The sequence below is a fragment of the Lactuca serriola genome, chromosome 8 (genome assembly GCF_051521515.1).
Source record: "Lactuca serriola cultivar US96UC23 chromosome 8, Lser_US96UC23_V15, whole genome shotgun sequence".
NCBI classification, from domain to species: Eukaryota; Viridiplantae; Streptophyta; class Magnoliopsida; order Asterales; family Asteraceae; genus Lactuca; species Lactuca serriola.
In genome coordinates, this window is record NC_136415.1 from 17,046,049 (window position 1) to 17,069,393 (window position 23,345).

At 40.1% G+C, this 23,345-nt stretch overlaps 1 protein-coding gene across 1 annotated transcript; it reads left to right on the forward strand.

The window, feature by feature from the left end:
• Positions 1-671: 671 nt before the first annotated feature.
• LOC145066663 (uncharacterized) lies at positions 672-18,399 on the forward strand. The gene is made up of 2 exons (XM_079013948.1): positions 672-1,307; positions 17,857-18,399. Exons 1-2 carry the CDS (start codon positions 672-674, stop codon positions 18,397-18,399), a joined length of 1,179 nt encoding a protein of 392 aa, XP_078870074.1.
• The last annotated feature ends 4,946 nt before the right edge of the window (positions 18,400-23,345 follow it).

A 23,345-nucleotide genomic window follows, 5' to 3' on the forward strand; every position in this document is an offset into this window, starting at 1 on the left:
CAATTGTTGGTCATTCCTTTGAAGACATTCCGTTTGAAAACTACATAGCCATGAATCACACTCCACCTCACAATCCTAACTCAAACCCAAACAATCAAGATGCTAATACCCCACCCCAACGACCAAGACAACAAAACCAAGAACCTATCATAGATATGCCACCTTAGAATCAAGCCCCTCCTCAAAACCAACCCAGTTATCAACCAGAAAACCAACAATTCCACCAAAACAACCAACCTCAAACCAATGCTTTTCAAGTTCAACAACAAGTATAATACCCAAATCAACCCAATTACCAACAACCTCCAATGTACCAAAACCCAATGTACCCACAACAACAACCTCCCTACAACCAATATCCTACCTAACAACCTTATCCATGACAAATCTACAATCACCAACAATACCCATACCCACCTTACCAACAATCACCCAATTACTTGCAACAATATCCCAATAACCCCAATCCACCCAATGCCCCTCGAGAGTTAACACTTTGACAAATGATGGAAACGGATGTTACTCATACACCTCTTGCTATTGTTTATCCCGCAAATCGTCGAGGGATTGAATTGAAGTCAAGTTTCATACATCAACTCACCAAGTTCCATGGTTTGGATAGAGAAGATCCTCAAAAGCATTTGAAGTCCTTTCATATGATATGTGTTAGCATGTTGCCTGAACATGTGACATTGGATGATCTCAAGCTAACCGTCTTCCCGCTCACCTTGGAAGATAAAGCTAGAGAGTGGTTATTCAACTTACCACCGGGATCTATCCACACATGGGAAGAGTTACTCAAGGCCTTTAATAGCAAGTTCTATCCCACCTCCCGAATATCAAGTCAAAGAAGTGACATTTTAGGGATTCGTCAAGGGGAGAATGAGACTTTTCATGATTTTTGGGAGCTATTCAACAACTTGTGTACAAGTTGCCCTCAACACAACATACCCGAACAACTACAACAATTTTATGAGGGTATGAATGAAAAATATCGAAGGATGATTGATGCTTCAAGTGGTGGTGACATCTTCAACAAGACACACCAAGGGATAAGATCACTTTTTGGAACCATTTCTCAAAATCAAAGGAACTTTGGAACTAAAAATAAAATGAAGACAAATTCTCCACAAGTGGTTGGTGAAGTTAGAAATACCCAACACTGGGAATCAAAGCTTCTAGATTTGACTAATGTGTTAAGTCAAATGGTGGTGGGAAGTGGTCAACAATTGGTGGTATGCAATATTTGTGCAATGACGGGGTATTATGCGGATAAGTGTCCCACTCTTGGAAGTGAACCGGAAGATGTGAATGCAATGGGAGGATATCAAGGTCAACCAAGACCCATGGGATTTCAAAACAATTTCTACCCAAATTGGAGGAAAAACCCAAACAACCCATACCCACCAAAGCAAAATCCACCAAACATTTTGATGAGACCCCAACATCTGCAGTATCCTTCCCAAAAACCTCAATATCCACAAACTTCTTATAACCCTCCAGATTACCAACAACCTCCAGAACAAGGCCAATCAAGTGGTAATCACCAAATGAGCCTTCAAGAACTTGTCACTTCTCTTGCTCAAAGTCAAACCCAATTTCAACAAGAGACCAAGAACACTTTCTCCAACATTTAAGCACAAATTGGAGACTTGGCCACCGCTCTCAACAAGATGGAACAAAGGGGTAAAATTCCTTCTCAAACCGAGAATAACCCGAATGTGAGTGCAATAACCTTAAGAATAGGGAAAACCCTTGAAGAAAGCAACCCCAAAAGAGTTTCAAGAGAAGAAGTGTAACAACCAAAATTTCACGTCCAAAAATTTTCTTTTTAAATCAATACTTTAGAAAACGGTTGTAATTAAAACATTGTCTGGTCAAACCATTTCATAACATACATCGTGTCTGAAAACCGAAACATGAAAAACAATCAACTATCAGAGTACAAAATCCCAGAATGACTCATGGTGCGGAAAACAAGGTGCATGTATGATGTGTCGCTACCGCGCCAGCTCCTTCCCTCTTGAAGAAGAGGTACCTGAAAACGAAACTGTAAACCGTAAGCACGAAGCTTAGTGAGTTCCCCCATAATACCTCATACCATACAAACATACAATGTAAAGCTAGGAGATACGGGCCTCGCCCACACTCATGAAGATACGGGCCTCGCCCACACTCCGCTAGCTGGGAGATACGGGCCTTGCCCACACTCTGCTATTTGGGAGATACGGGCCCCGACCACACTCCCCTATCTGAGAGATACGGACGTCGCCCACACTCCAATATCAGAGAGATACGGGCCTCGCCCACACTCAGATGCTACCATAACATACAAGTAGCACACATACAACGAGTATAAATAATTCTATCATACTGACATATATCATCATCAACCTCAACTATGAGATACGGGCCCTGCCCACACTCCGTCACTAACATATCGTCTATACGGGTCGGCCTTGGTGCCTTAGACCCGTTACTACTGGAAGGAAACTCACCTCGTAACGTAGCTACCGAAAGTCTGACTGCTAAACGTCTGGCGGCAGTATCGGTAATCCTCCGGCTACAATTCCATAAACATAGATTAGCCACTCATAAATACCCTTAGGTCAATTGACTGACCCACCCATGGTCCAAGGTCAACTCCTTGGTCAAAGTCAACTTCCATTTGACTGGACTCGCCGAGTCGTGGCACAGACTCGCCGAGTCCTTCTCCTACTAACCCGGTCCTACTCGCCAAGTCCCTCTTCCCACTCACTGAGTCACCCTTAACTCACTACTCGGGACTATAGAACCGACTTGTGATCCGACTCGCCGACTCCAAGAATGACTCGCCGAGTCCCCACGAGCAGATCTCCTACTCGCTTCCAAATCCTCACCAGAGCATCCCTTAAGAGGATTTGGGGTTCTGGGACTATTGCTACACGTTAAATTGCTAATTCCGCGTGCAGATACGAAGTGTTGGACCTTCAACACTTAAACCCCTCTTACTCAGTGACAGTTCATCTGACTCGCTGAGTTTGAAGAACAACTCGTTGAGTTCCAGGCAATCTTCATAGGACTCGCCGAGTTGTTCATCCAACTCACCGAGTCTAAGACCATCTTCATAGAACTCGCCGAGTTCCACTTTGGGACTCGCCGAGTCCCTTCGACCCACTTCCCATACATACCAAATCTGAGACATGCAATGCTTCTAAACCATAGATCTATGCTCCTAGGGCATGCTTATCACGTAAAGTTGCAAACTTTACGTGCATGCATGGCCTTATAAGCTCAAGAAGGCAAATCCAAGCTCTTTAAGAGGTCATACACTCAATAGGGACCTCAATAACTCCAACCACAGAGACTTTACACTTCTAAGATGTCTATAAGGTCCCAATCTGAAGTCCTTTCAGAACATAGAGCATGAATACATGGAGTTTGAGGTTTTAGGGTTTGTGACATCCCCAAAATCTCGGCTAGAAAAGACCGGTTTCATTTATGCTTTTTAAACATTTTCAGAGTAAATCCTTTTGATTTTAAAAGAGATGCGGAATTTGTTCCTAAACACAAAGTACGATAAAATAATATTTACCAAAGCATTTCATAAAGAAATGTATTTTCATTATATAATCAAAACTCGGGATCATGTTCCGATACAGACCATAAAGCATAAACGATAACATTACAAGTCATTCAACAAATATATACATATACAGACTTGTAAACAAAACAACTTGATGATTATCCATTTTATGCCCTCGCGCCACTTCCTGTAATACAAAGAAACTGAGTGGGTCAGGCTTGGGAGCCTGGTGAGCATATAGGGTTTTCAACCCACAATAAATAATTATATTTAATTGCACCAACCAACAATAACCCAATTACCCATTCCCGTTATTCTCACATTACGTCCCTAAAACAACTAACACAAGGGACCTAGTATTAGAATATTTCATCGGGGCGACAACACATGCATTCGGGGGTTTCCCGGCAATATATGTCAAATAAGGCAACCATGGGGGGATGGAGTACAGCGAATGAACACCCAAGTTCATTAACACCTACATGTGGCGAGCCTGCTAGTGTTCCACAAGACTGTCTAGAAAAGTCCGTGGTCGTCATCTAAACTCCGCTAGATGACTGAATCAAAACAACATCGAGGCCTCTCATCTGTTTATCACACATCAACTATCTACCCATGTTCTACCCAACATATTAGTAGATAAAAATATTTATTTTTATACATAGTTTAAAACCTGTATAGCATGCTTTAATCAATACATATTCCACATAACAGATGAGGCACACACACATAACACGTATTTCATAGAGAATAAATCAAATCTATGAGATAGAAGAGAGTGAATATACATTCACACATATAACAACAAAATATATACACATAACACGTATTTTATATAAAATACTTCATAATAATGTGTTGGAAGAAAGTAACTACACACTCACTTGATCAGAAGATGATCGGACAACACTACGGCTTGCAGAAGTAGTGTTTCTCCGTAGATCTGGAAGATCTTCACAAAAATCGAACTCCTCGCGGGCAGAGCTTCGGCTCGGGAATCGCACTTCTCGGGATCTCGGAAGCTTCCTTCTTAACTTGGATATGAGATCCGGAGTGTCGGGATGGCTTCGGGGTTTTACACACAGAGCTTCAGCACGAAAAAGAGAAGAAATGAACAAGAATGCCCGAAACCCTTGCATCCCATTTATAGGAGGCTGAGGCCTCGCAGTACGTTGGGCGTACGAGGTTACGCGGGGCGTACTGCCTCGGTCGTCATGGCTTACGTATCCGAAATCACTCGAGTGTGAGGCGCGTCATGCTTCGCTGTACGCGGGGCGTACCGCCTTACACTGGGCGTAATCCGGATAAGTCTGGTGACTCCTCTTTGGATAATATCGGGTATAATAATTAAATTTAAATATTAATTATTTAATAAAATTTAAAAATTCATATCTTCATCATACGAACTCCGTTTTTGACGTTCTTTATATCCACGCGTATGTGAGACTACGCTCTACAACTTTCCTTTAGACTCCGTCGGCTAATTTTGACTTTGTTTTTATTATTTATTTTTAGTAGGCCCGGATAGGAAAATTTCGCTATAAATTCATAACTTCTTCGTCCGACGTCCGTTATCGCCTAACTATTTTATCGTTTCGCTACTAACAACGAGATATTCGATTCCCGTTTAGATTGTTTCGGCTATAAACCGCTCGATCTCAAATCGACGATTCGGGCTGCATACTGCCAAGTCGAAACTTCAGAAAATCATAACTTCCTCATACGAAGTCAGATTTAGGCGTTCTTTTTATGCATGCTCTCGGTTTAATGAACTCTACGACTTTCATTTAGATAACTACGGATAAATATTGCTCTAATGTAAATTTCACTTTTTACGTCATTCAGCGTTGCCGGTTCTGTCGCGAAATTTCGACAGGTCATAACTTCTTCGCTATAATTCGAATTTCGACATTCTTTATATCTTCGGAATCCTTGTTTCGACCACTACATCTTTATGCAAAGATATCGGGCTTATTTCATACTTTAATTTTGACGCTTATTTTATTCTTAATTCATTAAATTATAATAATTAAGAAAATAAACACATGATTCACATAATTCACATAATACTCAAATATTTCATCATTAATACTTTAAAAGAGTTACATGGGTTAACCTAGACTGTTACATCAAGGATAATGCCTAGCCTGGAAACGTCGCCGTTACAATTCTCTCCCCCTTAGGATGATTCCGTCCCCGGAATCACACATCGATAAACAAATGCGGATAGCGACTCAACATGTCACTCTTTGTTTCCCAAGTGAGATTTGGCCCATTCGAATGTTTCCAACAGACAAGCACTAATTCGACCATCTTGCGTCGAAGCTTCTTAGTCTTTCGGTCAACAATTGCCTCTTGTTCTTCAATTAATCTCTTGTTTTCATCAATTCTCAATTCAGAAATTGGAATTATATCAGGAACTTCTCCCGTGAACTTCCTCAAATAACACACATGGAAAGTGTTATGAATACCACTCAGTTCTTCTGGTAGTTCTAGCTTGTAAGCTTGGTTCCCAATACTCTGAAGAACTTTAAACGGTCCAATAAACCTCGGGCTTAATTTTCCCCTTTTACCAAACCTTATAAGTCCCTTCCACGGCGAGACTTTAAGTAAAACCGAATCTCCAACTTCAAAAGTCATCGGTCTTCGCTTCTTGTCAGCATAGCTCTTTTGACGATCCTGAGCTGCTAACATTCTTTCTCTAATTATTTTCAACTTTTCAGCGGTTTGATGGACCATCTCGGGACCCATAAACTGCTTTTCTCCAGCCTCAAGCCAACAAGACGGCGTACGACACTTTTGTCCGTACAAAGCTTGATAAGGTGCCATCTTTATGCTCGAGTGGAAACTATTATTGTAGGAAAATTCTACTAAAGGTAAGTGTTCATCCCAGTTACCTAGGAATTCTAGGGTACATGCTCTCAGCATATCTTCAAGTGTTTGTATCGTTCTTTCACTCTGACCATCAGTTTGCGGATGGTAAGCTGTACTTAAACACAACTTGGTACCCATTTCCTCTTGTAGACTTTTCCAAAACCTTGAGGTGAAACGGTTGTCACGATCTGACACAATCGTTAACGGGACACCGTGAAGCCTCACAATTTCCTTCACATAAGAATTCGCAAGCTTATCCATAGACCAGTTCTCCTTGGCTGCTATGAAATGTGCACTCTTAGTGAATCGATCAACGACCACCCAAATCATGTCGTGACCACTTTTCGTTCTGGGTAGTTTAGTGACAAAATCCATCGCAATGTCTTCCCATTTACCCATAGGCACAGGTAAAGGTTCTAAACTCCCATATGGTTTCTGATGTTGTGTCTTGACTCTTGCACAAGTCACACACTCGGCCACATACTTTGCAACATCAAGCTTCATCGTCGGCCATCGGTAGTAGGGTTTCAGGTCCCTATACATTTTAGTGCTGCCAGGATGAATTGAGTACATGGTTTTGTGAGCTTCTTCCATCAGAAGATCTCTTATTCCTCCCGACTTAGGTACCCAAATACGATCTTGGAATACCTTCAGTCCATGACCGTTTATACCAAACACCAACGTTTTGCCCAAACGTTCCTCTTTTCAGTTATTCTTCTCAGAAGCTTCCTCTTGAGCTTTCTTTATACTTTCCACAATTGTCGAGACAACTTCTATTCTCAACGCTCTTGGCCCTTTTCCTTCAAGATTGACTTTCCGACTGAGATGATCAGCAACAACATTAGCTTTACCAGGGTGGTAAAGTATCTCACAGTCGTAGTCCTTAAGTAATTCTAGCCAGCATTGTTGCCTCATATTCAATTCTTTCTGACTAAAGAGATATTGGAGATTCTTATGATCAATGAAAAGTTTGCACTTCGTGCGATAGAGGTAATGCCTCCATATTTTTAGAGCGAAAACTACCGCTGCCAACTCCAAATCATGAGTCGGGTAATTCTTTTCATGCTCCTTCAGCTGTCGAGACACATATGCTATCACCTTTTTCTCTTTGGGTCAAAACACAACCCAATCCAACCCCAGACGCATCGCTATAAACAACGAAGTCTTCAACTCCATCGGGTAGAGATATAATCGATGCCTCACATAGCCTCTTCTTTAGCTTCTCGAATGCCTCTTTATGCTTATCACTCAAAGCATAAGTAGCTCCTTTGTGGGTCAAAGCTGTTAATGGACTAGCGATCGAAGAAAAGCCTTGGATAAACCTTCGGTAATATTTGGCTAATCCTAAAAAGCTTCGGATTTCCGTGGGACTTTTCGGCTGTTCCCACTTCATTACAGCTTCAATCTTTGCTGGATCAACCATTATTCCTTCTTGGTTGACCACGTGACCCAAGAATTGGACTTCTCGAATCCAAAAATCACATTTGGAGAACTTCACATACAACTTCTCATTCTTCAAGACTTCTAACACTTCTCGCAAGTGTCTGCCATGCTCCTCTTGGATTTTCGAGTAAATCAGAATGTCGTCTATGAATACTATCACAGATTTATCAAGGAACGGATTACAAACCCTATTCATTAAATCCATGAATGCTGCTGGAGCATTGGTTAGTCCAAACAACATAACCAAGAACTCATAGTGTCCATATCGAGTTCTGAATGCAGTCTTCTCGATATCTTGCTCTCTTACTTTTAGCTGATGATATCCTGACCTTAGATCGATCTTCGAGAAGTAGCTCGAACCTTGCAATTGATCAAACAGGTCATCAATCCTTGGCAACAGGTATCTATTCTTTATTGTTGCCTTGTTCAGCTCTCTGTAATCGATGCACATTCTCATACTTCCATCTCTCTTCTTCACGAATAACACCGGAGCTCCCCAGGGTGATGAACTAGGTCTAATGAAACCTTTGTCCAATAACTCCTGAAGTTGCATCATTAGCTCCTTCATCTCGGTCGGTGCTTTTGCAATTGGCGTGGTTCCTGGTAACAAGTCTATTCTGAACTCCACTTGTCTATTAGGTGGTAATCCAGGAAGATCTTCGGGAAATACTTCCGGATAATCACACACCACTGGAATACTCTGCATCACCTTCTTTTCCTTCTTAGCATCAATCATGAATACTAAATATGATGTACATCCCTTAGTCAAACACTTCCTGGCTTTCATTAGAGAAATGATTGCAGGATTACTCTGTGTTTGTCCCCATACACCATAAACAAATCTTTCCCAGGTGGGTGTCCTTTAACTATCTTCTTCTTGCATAAAATTTCAGCATCATTGGCGCTAAGCCAATCCATTCCCAGAACGATGTCGAAACCATTTAGTTCGATAGGAAATAATTCCTCGTGAAACTTATTCCCATTAAGGTCAATTAAGATGTTTTTCATATGATGGCCAACAGGTACAAACTTGCCACTAGCAACTTCGACTAATAAAGCATTATTTAGTCTATCAACAGACAAAACTAGTTTTCTACCAAACTCATGCGAAATAAAGGAGTAGTTGGCTCCAAAATCAAACAAAATTTGAGCAGGTAATTCATTAACAAGAAAGGTACCTGAAGCGACATCAGCTTCATCTTTCGCAGCCTCAAGTGGCATCTGGAAGGCTCTCGCCTTCGGCTTCGGTGGAATGTTGGGCTTTGCTGCCTCCTTCTTCTTCAGACAGTCTTTCAAAATATGCCCCTCTTCATTACAACCAAAACACATCCTTTTGTTGTTCGGACACTCATTGGCAAAATGTCCAATTTTTCCACACTTGTAGCAGGTTACATCCTCACTACATTTCCCAAAGTGCTTTTTCTTACACTTATCACACCATTTCGCTTCGCCTCCTTTTCCTCCACCTAACCTTTTCGAATCAGATTTCGAAAATTTTCTTTTCTTACCGGAACCAGATGTTCCCTCAAACTTCCTCTTCTCACCAACCTCAACCTTGTTGGTGGTTCTCCCCTTAATCATGTTCTCAACAGACTTGGCAGCCCAGATAGCTGCCTCTAGAGTATGTGCCTGACGTACCGGCACCTCGTACTCCCATGGGAGTCCTTTTGCGTATCGGTCAACCTTTGTCAGCTCATCTGGCACGATGCGCTAAGAAAACTCCATCTTATCGGTAAAGTTATTAGTGTATTCATCAACTGACATGTTGCCTTTTATCAATGCCAAAAACTTATTCTCCAACTCCAACAGATTTTGAGCCGAGCAGAACTTGCGTTTGAACTGCGCCAAGAATTCTGCCCATGACAATTGCAGTGGCTCATTAGGGCTTAAAGTCTTCCCTAGAGTGTTCCACCAACGAACGACTCCACCTCGGAACTGACACACTGTATAGATAGTCTGCAACTTGCCTCTGTAGCCACAAGTCATGAAGGCCAACTCCATTTTTGAGATCCAATCCATAACTCCAATCGGATCCTCCTTTCCATTGAAGGTCGATGGTTTGCAAGTTAGAAAGTCCTTGTACTTGCATCCCATTCCATCATTCCTTCCATCATGGTTGTTTTGCCTAACTATCGGTGGGTTGGCTTGACCAACAGACCCACTGAAGTTTCCGCCTTCCGAGTGCCCTTCATTCAATTCGGGCTCTTCCACTTGAATTGACAGTTCTTCATGATTCTGTTGAAGCAACCGCCTAGTCTCCTCCATTTCATGATCCAACATCGTTTGAATCATCAATTGTACACCAACCATTGTTATTGGCTCAGGTGCTGCTGCTACGACAGGTATTTTCTCAATCACTGGTGGTTGATTCCTGTTTTCATCAGCATTTCTAACTCCACTTCTCGTGCTCACCATTTTTGATCTACACACCGAATAAGGTGAAATTAGATCCTCATTCATGATAGATAATCAAATCATCCTTATCACTCCGAAACGTTTACATGCTAGTTCTAATATCGTAGAAGTACGCTTAGAATCCTACACACATAAGGTTTCCAGATCCGGTCGGCAACAAACCATAGATCCGAACAAATAATATCATATATGGCAAACATATAACATTTAGCACATAAAAGCATTTTAGGCAATTTTCCTAAAATAACTAGTGCTCGTGTCTAAAACATAACAGACACACATCTCAAAATTTCACTTAGCATTTTAAGTTTAAGTCTAGAAATCCTACAAATTCCTAGTTCGCTTAAACTAATGCTCTGATACCAACTGTGACATCCCCAAATTCTCGGCCAGAAAAGACCGGTTTCATTTATGCTTTTTAAACATTTTCAGAGTAAATCCTTTTGATTTTAAAAGAGATGCGGAATTTGTTTCCAAACACAAAGTATGATAAAATAATATTTACCAAAGCATTTCATAAAGAAATGTATTTTCATTATATAATCAAAACTCAGGATGTCATGTTCCGATACATACCATAAAGCATAAACGATAACATTACAAGTCATTCAACAAATATATACATATACTGTGACATCCCCTAATTTCTCGGCCAGAAAAGACCGATTTAATTTATGCTTTTTACAATAAAATCAGAGAAATCTTTTTAAAAGATGTTGCGGAATTGGTCCCCAAACAAAATATGATAAAAGTTTATCAAAACCCTTCATTAAGAAGGTATATGTTTTCCATATATATATCAAAACCTCGGGATGTCATGTTCCGATACAGATCCAAAAGCATAAACAAGACATTATAAGCCTTTCAACAGTTATTTACAACTACTGGCCTATAATCCAAAAATCTCTCGTTGTCCTCCGACTATGCTCGGGGTCCACTACCTGTAACATAAAAAGCTGAGTGGGTCAGGCTTGGGAGCCTGGTGAGCATATAGGGTTTTCAACCCACAATAATAATAAACTTACTAAGTTCATCAATCAACAATAACCCTGATTACTTGTTCCCGTTATCCTCACTTTATGTCCCTAAACACTTGTCACAAGGGACCTAGCCTAAAGAATATCATCGGGATGGACACTACTGCTAAGGGGTTTCCTCAGCCATACATGTCCTAAAGGCAACCATGAGGGGGATGGAGTACAGCGAATGAACACTCTTAGTTCATTAACACCTACAGGTTGCGGACCTGCTAATGTTTCCCACTGGACTGTCTAGAAAGTCCGTGGTCGTCATCCAAACTCCGCTAGATGACTGGATCTCAAAACACATCGAGGCCTCTCATCAATTTTATTTTATCACACATCACAATCTACCCATGTTCTACCCAAAAGTAACCGGAAACCCTCGCAGGTACCCTTCTATTTATAGGGTCCGAAGTTTGATCCAACGGCTGAGAAGTCTCCTAATCCGACGGCTAAGAGGCTTCGCAGGGGGGGGGGGGGTCTCGCACATGCGAGGGCTCGCTGTCGGCTTCTAAGTGGACCGCGGCTTGCTGGCGCACCTGCGAGGCTCGGAGCTAGGCTATGCGAGGCTCGGACACACGCGGCAGCTGGGGAGCTGGCTGCTTCGGATTGGGCCTCCTCCTCGGTCGAATCAGAAGAGGACACGTGGCTCGCATGACTCAGCAGCCTCGGTGACTCAGCAGCCTAATGACTCAGCAGCCAGGTGACTCAGCAGGACACGTGTCACTTTCTAAGCGAGGGTGACGTGGCAATTGTGACTATGCGAAATTTCTCGGTTTTCGCGCCAAAACTTCTAAAATCCATAACTTTTGCATACGAGCTCCGTTTTTGACGTTCTTTATATGCACGCGTAGCTAGAATTACGATCTACAACTTCCGTTTAGACTTCGTCGGCTAATTTTGACTTTAATTTTTATATTATTATTTTTAACAGACCGGGACAGGAAATCCGTTAAAAATTCATAACTTCTTCATCCGACGTCCGTTTTCGTCAGACTTTTTACCGCTGTGCTCCTAATGACGAGACCTTCAATTATCGTTTAGGTTGTGTCGGCTAAAAATCGCTCGATCTAAAATTCGAGTTTTTAGCTGTCTACTGCTACGCTGAAACTTCGAAAAATCATAACTTCCTCATACGAAGTCAGATTTGGGCGTTCTTTTTATCGAACTTCTCGTTTTAACAAATACTACAACTTTCGTTTAGATTACTAAGGCTAACAAGTAGTTTATCAAAAACTCACTTTTTACGACATTCAGCACCGTGCCGGTTTTGTCGCGAAACTTCGACATGTCATAACTTCTTCGTTATAACTCGGATTTTGGTAATCTTTATATCCCCGAAATCCTTGTTTCGACCACTACAACTTTATGTAAAGATATTGGGCTTATCTCACACTTTAATTTTGACGCTTATTTTTATTCTTAATTAGTTAAGCCCTAATAATTAAACATAAAACACATTATTCACATAATATTCACATAACTCCTTTTCATTTCTTCAAAATGAGTTACAAAGGTTAGCTTAGACTATCAACTCAATATAAATGCCTAGGCTAGAAACACGAGTGTTACATATACAGACTTGTAAACAAAACAACTTGATGATTATCCATCTTATGCCCTCGTGCCACGTCCTGTAATACAAGCAAACTGAGTGGGTCAGGCTTGGGAGTCTGGTGAGCATATAGGGTTTTCAACCCACAATAAATAATTATATTTAATTCCACCAACCAATAATAACCCAATTACCCATTCCCGTTATTCTCACTTTACGTCCCTAAAACAACTAACACAAGGGACCTAGTATTAGAATATTTCATCGGGGCGACAACACATGCATTCGGGGGTTTCCCAGCAATATATGTCAAATAAGGCAACTATGGGGGGATAAAGTACAGTGAATGAACACCCAAGTTCATTAACACCTACAGGTGGCGAGCCTGCTATTGTTCCACAAGACTGTCTAGAAAAGTCCGTGGTCGTCATCTAAACTCCGCTAGATGACTGAATCAAAACAACATCGAGGCCTCTCATTTGTTTATCACACATCAACTATCTACCCATATTCTACCCAACATATTAGTAGATACAAATATTTATTTTTATGCATAGGTTAAAGTCTGTATAACATGCTTTAATCAATACATATTCCACATAACAGATGAGGCACACACACATAACACGTATTTCATTGAGAATAAATCAAATCTATGAGATAGAAGAGAGTGAATATACATTCACACATATAACAACAAAATATATACATATAACACGTATTTTATATAAAATACTTCATAATAATGTGTTGGAAGAAAGTAACTACACACTCACTTGATCAGAAGATGATCGGAAAACACTACGGCTTGAAGAAGTAGTGTTTCTCCGTAGATCTGGAAGATCTTCACAAAAATTGAACTCCTCGCGGGCTGAGCTTCGGCTCGGGAATCGCACTTCTCGGGATCTCGAAATCTTCCTTCTTAACTTGGATATGAGATCTGGGGTGTCGGGATGGCTTCGGGGGTTTACACGCAGAGCTTCAGCACGAAAAAGAGAAGAAATGAGCAAGAATGCCCGGAACCCTCGCATCCCATTTATAGGAGGCAGAGGCCTTGCAGTACCCTGTGTCACACCCCCAAACCAGAACGGCGGAAACGTTCGGGGGCGGAGGACGTCATATTCAGTATCATAACAGTTCATAGAAAGGAAAGTACACACCACCATACATATATAAAGGTTTTTAAAATGTTTACATCATTGTATTCATTACATGCCCAAAAGATAAAAGCATAAACATCTTTCAAAAGAAGTAAATTAACGCCAGCGCGTTAATCCCCAAAAGTTGATTTCCAAACCTGCTTAGCGGTTCCCTGAGAATACAAGTTATTTCAAAGAGAAAGTGTCAACAATTAAGTTGGTGAGTTCATAAGTAGTTTAGAAAGTTTGTATGCCATTCCAAATTGAGTGTATGTTTTCCAAGAAAATCCCTTATTTTCTTACAAAAGTGTGAAATGCATGAGAATATATGTATTGAATAATATGGATAGTTAAATCAAGAAAATCCCTTATTTTCCTATTAGTTGTTTGTTTTGTATACCGGGAAAATCCCATATTTTCCTAAAGTGATAGTTAGCCTAATGTCCCAGACTAAAAACCGAAAGCAAAAGACATGCCTTAGGGAGTTAGAGCATAGATTTATATAATAAAACCTATTAGAAGATTTCAGTTTGTTAGATGAAGAATAGTTTTAATAACTACTCATTCATCAATTAGAAGTACTATAATAATTGTATATCCGGTGAGTTTTATAACCATACTAAACATAATATGCCTGTAGCGACGTTCTTCAGATGTCGTAGCGTTATGACAAACTGTCACCCCAAAGGACGGACTGTAGCTAACAGTCAGGGCGCGGGATCATGACTTCCCGTATAGATCTATACACATTTGACACGTTCTAAGAACGGGAGACTCTGGTTATAGACAGGACTTGAAGCGGTACCTTTTAGCAAAAAGGTATTATTTGAAGATGTGCACGTCTCACGGATTCTCAACTAAGTCTGTATTAAAGTAGTAGTTTCGTATGCAAAGTTTATCCTTTTTCACAATGTTCGACAATGCATAAATCATAAGTTTTTAAAATGTATTAAAACGGTTTAGCAACGAAGGATGCTTTGGAATTGCTAAATACTTTGTATAAATCTAGTGCATGCAAAAAGTGACAAGAATTTTCACATAGTAGTAGTGAATCACAAGTGATTCATTCGATAAAAACGAGTACAGTGAAACTTTATGAAATACATGATAATAACCGTATGTTTACTTGTATCCCCCCCCCCCCTTAAAAGATTATAAAAAGCATTTAAAATGTATTTAAAAATGTGTTTGTAGGGGTATGAACTCACCTGAAGGTTTGAAGAAAGTGAGATGGAAACCGGGCAGAATTTCGTCTCGGGAAACGGATTTTTCTCAGGATTCTCGGGAATCTCGGGAGTAAAAACGATCTTCGGGACTTGGGCAAAATGACCAGGGCTTCGGGTTAGCACGGGCACGGAAAACGAGGCAAAACGCAAGAGAAACGAGAGGAAATGAGCAAGTTTTCCCGGAACCCTCGCATCCCTTTTATAGGGGCTGAGAGGCCTCGGTACGTGGGGCGTACGGGCGTACGCGGGGCGTACCCGTGCGTCATGCATGACTGAGTCCTCGACTGCCCCGGAGCTCGGATGGGACGGGGCATAGCTCGCATAGGGGGCGACGTGGTCGAACCGAGGCCCTTGATTTGAGTACGCAGGGCGTACCTCGGTCCTATCTTGACTCCTCTTCGGATATTACCAAGAGTTTAAAATTAAAAATATATATTAATTATTTATTAAACTTCAAAAATTCATATCTCCTTCATACGAACTCCGTTTTCGACGTTCTTTATATCCACGCGTAGGTGAGACTAAGATCTACAACTTTCGTTTAGATTCCGTCGGCAAATTCCAAAATTATTTTTATTATTTATTTTTAAAAGGCCGTGTTTAAGGAATTTCTTTAGAAATTCATAACTTCTTTATCTGACGTCGGTTTTTGCCAGACTTTTTACCGCTGAATTACCATTGTCGAGACCTTCGATTCTCGTTTAGGTCATTCCGGCCAAAAGTCGTTCGATCTCCGATTCGAGTTTTTAGCTGCCTGCTGCTAAGCCGAACTTAAAAAAAAATCATAAATTCAATTTACGAAGTCGGATTTGGGCGTTCTTTTTATGTACTTTTGCAGTTTAACGATATCTATGACTTTCATTTAGACACCTAAGGTCAAAAAGTATTTTATTGAAACTTTGCGTTTTTACGTAACTTCGTATTGCCGGTTTTTGTCGGAAAACTTAGGATGGTCATAACTTCTTCGTTATAACTCGGATTTTAGTGGTCTTTATATGCTTGGAAATCTTAAGACGATATCTACTACATAGCGTACTCCAACCAGAGCTTTTGAATACTTCATTTTTCGATGGTATCCCAATTACTTTTTCCAAGAGGTTACAAGACTCGATTTTCAATGACCTGAAATGACGGGTTGTTACACCCTGGGCGTACGAGGTTACGCGGGGCGTACTGCCTCGGTCGTCATGGCTTACGTATCCGAAATGACTCGAGTGCGAGGCGCGTCATGCTTCGTTGTACGCGAGGCGTACCGCCTTACGCTGGGCGTAATCCGGATAAGGCTGGTGACTCCTCTTCGGATAATATCGGGCATAATAATTAAATTTAAATATTAATTATTTAATAAACTTTAAAAATTCATATCTTGATCATACGAACTCCGTTTTCGACGTTCTTTATATCCACGCGTAGGTGAGACTACGCTCTACAACTTTCATTTAGACCCCGTCAGCTAATTTTTACTTTATTTTTATTATTTATTTATAGTAGGTCCGGACAGGAAAACTTCGTTATAAATTCATAACTTTTTCGTCCGATGTCCGTTCTCACCTAACTATTTTATCGTTTCGCTACTAACAATGAGATCTTCGATTCCCGTTTAGATTGTGTCGGCTATAAACCGCTCGATCTCAAATCGAGGATTCGAGCTGCATACTGCCAAATCGAAACTTCAGAAAATCATAACTTCCTCATACGAAGTCAGATTTGGGCGTTCTATTTATGCACGCTCTTGATTTAACGAACTCTACGACTGTCGTCTAGATAACTAAGGCTAAATATTGCTCTAACATAAATTCCACTTTTTACGTCATTCAGCGTTGCCGGTTCTATCGCGAAATTTCGACAGGTCATAACTTCTTCGTTATAACTCGGATTTCGGCATTCTTTATATCTTCGGAATCCTTGTTTCGACCACTACATCTTTACGCAAAGATATCGAGCTTATTTCATACTTTAATTTTGACGCTTATTTTATTCTTAATTCATTAAATTATAATAATTAAGAAAATAAACACATGATTCACATAATTCACATAATACTCAAATATTTCATCATTAATACTTTAAAAGAGTTACATGGGTTAACCTAGACTATTACATCAAGGATAATTCCTAGCCTGGAAACGCGGGCGTTACAGGCTTGAAAACCACTAATTTGGGACAAAAAGGGGAATCTAATGAACTAGTGATCAAGGTAAGAACTTTTCTACCTGAATGGAAGCTTCTCACAGTGTAGATTCCGGATCTCCCTCCCCTCCTTGCACACTTCAACCTCTTCCCTCTTCTTCTAAGCTCCCAAACCTTCCTCACAAAGCCAAAAACACTCTCAAGAACAATATGGGGGCTAGGGTTTCTTTCTACAGCTATCTGGAAGTGTTAGGGACAAAGGAGGCCAAGTTAGAGCGTTTAAATAGGGTGCAAACACCCGAATTAGGGTTTTTACCCAAACAGGGTCTACTCGCTGAGTCCGGGGGCCGACTCGCCGAGTCCAAAGTTCAGACCCCGCGTCTTATCCCGATCCTACTCGTCGAGTTGGTCCTTCAACTCGCCGAGTCCAAGGAAAAAATGCACTATTTTAAAATATAAATCACAAGGAGTACGTACCAGGAACTAGGTGCTACAAGAAGAAGATGAGGTTATTGTTGTTGAGCCTACAAAGGTTGTAGTTCCTCCAAAGGAACCGATTGTGACAAACAATGATCAACCCAACTCTTCCAACAAGACCATCAAGCCATTAGTCATACCACCACCTTTCCCATCCTGTTTGGCTCCCTCAAACAAACAAGAGGAAGAGAAGGAGTTTCTTGAGACTTTCCGCAAGGTCCAAATCAACATTCCACTATTGAATGCTATTAAGCAAATTCCAAGTTATGCAAAATTTCTCAAGGATTTGTGCACCAAGAAAAGGAAATTCAAGGAAAATGAAAATATTCAAGTCAATGCAAATGTGTCTGCGGTTATCCAAAAGAAGTTACCTACCAAATGCAAGGATCCAAGAATATTTGCTATCCCTTGTATCAATGTGATGCCATATTCAGTTTTTCAATCTCTTAATGTTGGACCTTTGGAAGAAACGGGAGTAATCATTCAATTGGCGGACAAGTCAAGTGTGTATCCAAGAGGAGTGTTGGAGGATGTGTTAGTACAAGTTAATTAACTAGTATTTTCTGCGGATTTTTATGTCATTGATCATGAAGAGAAGAATCCTTCCAAATCATCTATTATCCTCCTTGGAAGACCTTTCATGAATACCACTCACACGATCATTGATGTCCATAAAGGAAAAATTATTATGCATTTTATGGAGAGATCATTCACTTCAACATCTTTGAAGCAATGAGGTACCCTAACAACATTTCTCCATTGTACCGGGTTGATGTGATTGAGCCAATAAACGGGATAAGCCCTAATGTATGCATACACAAGATTCTTATGGAAGATTATTGCAAGCCTAGGAGAGAGGCTCAAAGAAGATTGAATCCTCCAATGATGGAAGTGGTCAAGAAGAAGATAATTAAAATGTTAAAAATGTGCAAAGAGAAGAAAAAGGCATTTCATGATAAGCACATAACCCAAAAACACTTTATTCCGGGTCAAGAAGTTCTTCTTTATCATTCACGCTTAAAGATATTCCTGGGAAAATTGTGATCTCCATGGCACGAACCTTTCATTGTTATAAAAGTGTTTGATCATGGTGTGGTTGAAATCAAGAGTTTGGAAACAAATAAAATATTTAAAGTGAATGGGCATCGCTTGAAGCCATTTTATGAAGGCTTTGACACGGGAGAATTCGACAACGTCACATTGGAAACTACGATTTACGAAGGTTGACGGAAGCGGGGCTATGTCTTGGCAAAGACGTTAACAAAATGCATTGTAAATGAATAATCTCCGCTTAAAATTTTGATGTTTCTAGGCTTGAAGTTGGTCTAAAATAAGCATCTAGAGGTTTAGCAATGATCTTGGTAAAGTATAGAAGAAAACCGGAGCTTGTGGAGCGAAAATTGCAAAAAAATGTCAAAATCTGCAACTTGCGCAGGTGCCCGCTCAAACGTTGCGCGACCATGCCCTACCCGCGCAAAAATACGAGCTCAAATTACCCCTACACGAGTTGCATTCTGATGTATGTGTGCGGCTGCCCCCCACTCGCGCAAAGTTTGCAAGGGTACCCGTGCAAAGTTTGCAAGGGTACCCGCGCAAATATGTCACTTCATAAGAAAATTTCGAGTCATTTCATATGATTCCTTTGCGCGACCAAGATTTCATCCATGTGTATTTAGGTGGCCAAGAACTCTACCCACACATCATTGTACGAGCCATGTGTTGCTTCCATATCGTCCTCGTGGGCTACTCCACCTTGATCCCGGTTTGATCATTCCTTACTCTCATCCTAAGCATTGAGGACAACGCTTCATTTTAAGCTTCGGGTGAGGTATTCTTATATTTTATTTTTTATTGCATTTAGGCTATATATAGTTGCACTTAGAGTAAGTTATTTAGGTCATTCATAAAAATTGCATAAAAATTTCAAAAATATTGCATATTCTGTTTCTTTCTTTTCTAATTTTCATACTTTTTTGATGCATTCTAGTTTAAGTTCATACATTTTTGTTCTCTCTTGTCTTCTCATCCATACAGGTACCATAGCGACAAGTCACAAATATTAAATCATAGATTGGTTCCGGGTCTTGATATGGAATTCCTTGTATTGAATAAATGGGACACGTTTTGAGCCTCACAGACCACTTTGAGACCGCTTGTGTGGGGTCAGATGCAGGTAGCTTGATTGGGTCTAGGTGTGGAGGGACGTGGTTGGTCAAACCGATGTGTGCGAGCAAGGATTAACCCGGTAAGGTATTTTGAAGACATTGAAGACTCACATCTTGGTTTTTTTTTGTTGGGGGGGGGGGGATACCCCTTAGTACTCTTGAGTCTCGTCCGAGCCTTACTTAGTTAGATTCTCACCACCCTTTTTAAGATAGGTCATCATTTTCTAGGGGGCTAGAGTAGATAGTTAGTTAGATTTTGTTTATCACACCTTGCATTGAAGTGCTTGATGAACTTTGAAGTGGGTCCCTCAATTCACATCTTTTGGGACCAAGTTTTTTTGGTAACACCTATTTTTGAGTCATATCCCACTCTTTTTAGTTGATCTTGGCACATTGTCAAGGATCATTAGGTGTTCATGTTAGCCTCCATCTTATGTTACGTTGTGAAATTCCTTAGACCTTCCAAGAAGAAAACACAAAAAAAATTAAGAAATTGGAAAAGTGAAGACAAAAAGAAACAATGAAGAAGATTAAAGAAAATCAACAAAAACATAGAAGCAAAATGAAGAAAAAGAGCAACACAAAAGAAGAACAAGAATCCAAGTCCAAGACTTCTCTCCAAAAAAAAAAAACAGAAGATCGAGCTACAAAGAGGCTGAAGACCAAATAACAGATGTTCAAGATTGAAGATTTAAATTGTTAGGTTTAAGTTTAGGTTAAGTAGAATTTTATTATTTTTATTTTATTTTATTTTTGATTTTGGTGAGAAAAGGCTATGACAATGAGACGGTAAACTGTAAAGGACAATACAAGGGAGAAGCCTATGAAACCGGATGTTTGCCCGGAGGCCACGCTGCAAAACCCTATCTCGTACTATACACTTTAGCCTGAAAAATGCAGGAATCATAGTGTGTGAAGATGCGCCTTTTCTTCTTGCACTATGGTCTACATTGGTGATTTAAAGTGCCCCCACTGGGCGCATCCTTTGTTCCTTTGTCTTGCATACCGCGACTACATTCAACCGTGATCTATTCGCCCTTCAAGTGGTTCGAGAATGTGGTTTATGGCTCTAAAGCGGGGAACATTTTGAAGTTGCGTAGTGTCCATGAAAGACTGATTCTGACCATGTTGACTGATGTTGACCAGGTTCTTTGGTATCTTTCTTTTTCCTTTTTAGTTTAGCTCATCTCGAGCTCATTTTAGTCTTGTTCTAACTTGAGGACAAGTTAGATTTAAGCTTGGGGTGATTTTATAGCTTATTTTATTTCCTTATTTTTATTAGTTTATTTTAGACTTTTAGCTCTTTTTTATTAGTATTGCATTGTATATTCTTTATTTTCTTTATCATGGATCGTATCGGGGACTTTTTATATTGCATGAGGAATTTTGCAGGATTTTGGAGCTCATTGTGGTTGCGGTTTGACTGGAGTTGGGCTTAGTGGGCTTTCCGATGCATTATTGGGCTTGGCGGATCCACCAAGGAAGATTTGGGATTAAAAAGTTAAAGGCTTGGATGAAGTGGGCTTGTGAAGATGGATCTTGGACTTTTAATTTGGGCTTGGAGCATCCACATTTGAAGCTAAAAGATGATTAGTTGATTTGAATCATGTGGCATATGGAGGGGACCAAGGGAATCTTTGGTAGTGGGATGGTTAGTGGAGGAAAAATGAGCCAATAGCATTCCAGCAACACTTGCACGAATGGAATCTCCGTCGCGCGGGTACCCGCGCAACTGCCCAGTTTTGGGCATTTTGGTCATTTGGATTGCCACTACCTTGGGGGATCAGATCTTTCAGCCATAACTTCGATTTTACACCATGGGAGACCAGGAGGAGGCGATTTTGAAGCTCAAGACTAATTTCTTTTAATCTTTCCGAGTTATTGGTAGTTTGTTTATGCAATTAGACTTTTATGATTGTTATTTTATTGCCATGAGTGGCTAAATCCTCTATTTTGGTAGACCTTGGCTAAAACCTTTGAATGTTTGTGGGTTTTTGAAGGATTTATGCTTATTTATCATTTGTCTTATGTCTATGATTCTAGTTCATATCTCCTATGCTTGTTTACTGCTTTGATCATGAGCTTGATACTTTAATAAGAAATTGTTAGTTTATTTCTTTGGTTTGGCATTGAATCATTGAATTTTACTTAGAACAAGGGCTTTATGATGATAAAAATCATCTCTAGCTTATGAATCATAACTCCTTTATGGATGTGTAAGCATTGACATCCTCTAGGAATTGGGGATTCCTTTATTCTTAAGGCTAATCAACTTCTTGGGTTCAATTGCATCAATTGGATCTTTGATTTTGATTAAGAAGGTATGTTGTGGGCTTCCCCAACCTCCACACAACTTATGAGGAATCTTGGCATATCATGCTTCATGATTGCTATAACCAATTTGGGATGAATGATAAGCTTCATGTTATCCTAATGATAAACACACAAATGTTCATTATGTTGAATTGCCTTGATTTACCAATTCTCTCCAATATTTGAGCATCTCATCATCTTGCTTAATTTCAAGCTTTTTAGTTATTCAATTCTTTTAGTTTTCAAGCAATCACAACCCCCTCCCCCCTGTTAGTTTAATTGTAGTCAGTTAGTTTATTTACAATAGTTCTACTAGATTGCATTGGTGATTGAATACAACCATTTCCCCGAGGATCGATACCCCTTTTTACCATTATATTACGTTTTATTTGCAAACAAAGGGTGTAATTTGTTTGGTGGACTTGACATCCCACCAGCTGATCCGGAACTGCTGCGGAAGGTCTCGCATCACTTCGGAAGGATCAGCCACCGAGCCATCTCGCACGGGAATCCTTTGCACCTCGGAAGAAGGCACTCCTGAATTTGAGGTTTGACTTCAGAACCTCTTGAACCCACTCTGGAAACTGAGAAGATCTTCGGAACTCCTGGTTTGACTCCGAAACTCACCATTTTACTCCGGAATTCGAAGATTGACTTCGGAATTCACCTTATTTCTTCGGATTTTAGACCATTTCAGACGATTTCATCATTTTAAGATATTTTGACGTCGGGAATCCCACCAAACTCATATTTTTCATAATTTAGACCCCTTAAACCCCTATTTTATGCCAAATTTGAATGTTTAAAACATATTTACATAAAATAATATTCAAGATCTATAAAGGTATTATTTTAATCACAAAATGGGAATTAGATAAGGATAAGAGAGTTTGACTTTATGATTTGATGTAATTCCCATTTCCCATGCAATTGATTCACAGTAAACCATGCATTATCCACCAAATAACAATGTTTTGAACCATCAGATTTCTAAGCACATATTTCCCCTTTTATCCCTTAA